Source organism: Contarinia nasturtii, unplaced genomic scaffold (genome assembly GCF_009176525.2).
Source record: "Contarinia nasturtii isolate CC-2019 unplaced genomic scaffold, AAFC_CNas_1.1 Cnas_scaffold_1347, whole genome shotgun sequence".
In the NCBI taxonomy this organism is placed as follows: Eukaryota; Metazoa; Arthropoda; class Insecta; order Diptera; family Cecidomyiidae; genus Contarinia; species Contarinia nasturtii.
In genome coordinates, this window is record NW_022198684.1 from 1 (window position 1) to 3,095 (window position 3,095).

General features: G+C 31.3%; 1 protein-coding gene across 1 annotated transcript; it reads right to left on the reverse strand.

Annotated features, from left to right (window-relative positions):
• Positions 1-4: 4 nt before the first annotated feature.
• LOC116345554 (11-beta-hydroxysteroid dehydrogenase-like 4A) lies at positions 5-969 on the reverse strand (the record flags this gene model as incomplete). The annotated part of the gene is made up of 3 exons (XM_031774991.1): positions 919-969; positions 686-764; positions 5-479 (listed from the first exon to the last, which is right to left on the reverse strand). Coding segments are annotated over exons 2-3 (526 nt in total), but the record flags the coding sequence as incomplete, so codon positions are not given.
• Positions 970-3,095: the final 2,126 nt, after the last annotated feature.

Sequence of the window (3,095 nt, forward strand, 5' to 3'; positions counted from 1 at the left end):
ATCAGACCATCAATACTTGCGATATTCAAAACATTTCCCTTGGTCTTTGACAAATGCGGAATGGAATATTTTGTGAGCTCAAGTGGTGCGCGTACATTGGTGTGCCAAATAAGATCAAAATCTATCAAGTCAACATTTTCAGCATTGGCTGCGACCATTATACCGGCATTGTTTATGAGGACATCCAATTGTCCGAAATGATTAACGGTCTTATCAACAATTCGTTTTGCATCTTTTGTGATATCAGCTACAATTTTCAATGGGGTGGTTGCTCCGGCATTTACGATTTCATCATAAACGGCATTCAATCGCGACATATTACGACCAACTAATGAAAGACTTGCACCCAGCTTTGCTAAATGTTTGGCAGCATCGGCACCGATCCCGGAACTAGCACCAGTTACTATAATCACTTTATTCTCAAATTTGCGATTCTCACATTTTTCTTCAGATTTAGCACCGACATAGCCAACATTAAGCTGGGAAAAAATAAAAACAATATCGTTTTATCAAAAATAAATGCTTAATAAGTCTTTAATATAATTTTAAATTCAAAAGTTGAAAAAAAAAAATTATATAGGAACGTCCCGAAAATATATTTTTGGACCCATGAAGTAAATACATCTCTTAATCTTCATATTGGTTTTGAATGAAGCGGTTAATTGAATAAGTTTCGAATACTTACCTCGCAAATGATGAATCCAGCCAATAATAATGCAAATAATTTCAACTCCATTTTTGCTGGACTTGTTTTATTTTTCAATCTTTAAAATGATAACCAAAATTAATTCATTTGGGAGAAAAAATCAGAAATTATTTATCAATAATTTAAGCCAAAAACGGTTTTTAGGTTTAAATCAATATTTTATTCGAAAAACATTATTACTGAGCGCGCATAGTGCAAAAATATATACTTACAATTCAAAAGCGTCCACAGATGTATGAATTGAATGTGTTTTATTATGTACAAAAATGTGAAGAGCATTATGAGATTCGTGAAGAAGGAAAGCTTATTTATACAGTTTTTTGGATGGAAAATTGTACTAATCCCAAAATCTAAGTAAACAATTATTATAAAACATTCTAGGAGAAATGTCATAGAAGAATTTGAAGAACGTGATTTGAATATTTGGCTAAGATAACAAGAAGACGATTTGAAGTTTTAATCAACACGTGTTTCATATCTTTTGTAAATACAAGAGTTAAGATCAATAATCTAGGGAATAAATCTGGAAATTTCATTTTGTATATCGTTTCATAAGATGATTTAGAAAAAAGAGTCTTATCTCATAAAAATTAAATTTTTTTAAGGCTGATTACAACTCCATAAATCATTCACTCGGGAGGGTCGACTGGGAAAATATCATGGATGGTCTAGACTCACACAGAGCCGCAGAAAAGTTCTATGAAATCACAGAAGAAATCATAAATAGTTTCACTCCAAAAAGCATACCAAAATCCGAAAATTTTCCTAAATGGTTCTCAAATATATTGATTAAGCTCATTCACGAGAAAGAATACTACTATAAAAGGAAAAAAACCACAAATGACCCGACTTTCTCCTATCTTTTTAAAGCTAAGAGAAAAGAGGTTAAATCTCGTAAGAAAAAGGATCTGAAAGATTATCAGTCGAACATTGAAAACCTCATAAAATCGAATCCAAAAAGTTTCTTTGCATATACAAAATCCCTTAGAAAATCAAACACACTACCTGCAATAATGCACTATCAAAATGAATTTTCTGATAATATAAAAGACACTACAAATCTATTTGCAAATTATTTTGCAAGTGTGTATACTCAAAACAATGTACAAAATGATTTTCCATGCAATAGAGATTGTTTAAATTACTATACAATTGGTTTAGATGACATAAGAGGTGTTATTAAATCTCTAGATAAAAACAAAAGTAACAGTCCAGATGGAATTCCTGCTATATTCTATATCAACACAATGGAAAATATTATAAAACCCCTTTATCTTATTTTTAATAAATCACTTCAGTCAATGGAATATCCGGACTCATTCAAAATAAGTTTCGTTTCACCTATTCATAAAGCGGGAGATGCCGACAACGTTGAAAACTATAGGCCAGTTAGTATCATTTCGGCAATAGCAAAATTATTTGATAAATTACTTTATAAATACCTTCTAAATAATACATCGCATCTTATTTCACAAAACCAACATGGTTTCACTGTGGGCAAATCAACAACAACTAATCTTCTTGAATACGTTGATTATCTATCGAATAAAATGATGAAGGGTGGGCAGGTAGATACTATATATATGGATTTGGCCAAAGCTTTCGACAAGATTGACCACAATAAGTTACTAACCAAACTTACAAATATGCCAGTGAATCCATGTTTTATCCGTCTGATGCAATCTTACTTATCGAATAGGAAACAATTCGTTTGTGTATATGGAATCAAATCCGAATGTATTATACCACACTCGTCAGTTCCTCAGGGTTCCATTATATCACCACTACTCTTTGCCCTTTTCATAAATGACCTACCCCCTCTAATTAAGTCAAATATACTACTATTCGCGGATGATGTTAAGATATTTACCAAAATAGAAAACATTTATGATGCTAGACAATTACAATGTGATATTGATTCTATTTCTGAATGGTGCAAACAAAACAATCTTCAAATTAATACTAGTAAATGTTATATTATGTCTTTTACAAGAAGAAACGAGGCCACATTTCAGCATTTCAACTACAATATCAACGGATCAACATTGAATAGAGTGTATACCATTAGGGATTTGGGAGTGCAATTTGATACTAAGTTATCGTTTAATGGTCATTTTCAAAATATTGTTAACAGATCATGTAGAATGCTTGGGTTCATATCTAGGTCTTTAAATAAATTTAAAGATATTGAAACATATAAGATCCTTTACTATCTATACGTAAGAAGTATATTAGAATACTCGTCAACAATATGGAGTCCATATTATCAAACTCACATTGATGCAATCGAAAGAGTTCAAAAAAAGTTCACAAGAATGGTTTTCAGGAAGTTTCATTTTCCCACAGAAACATATAACATGCGACTCATAAGACTAGAATTAATGTCATT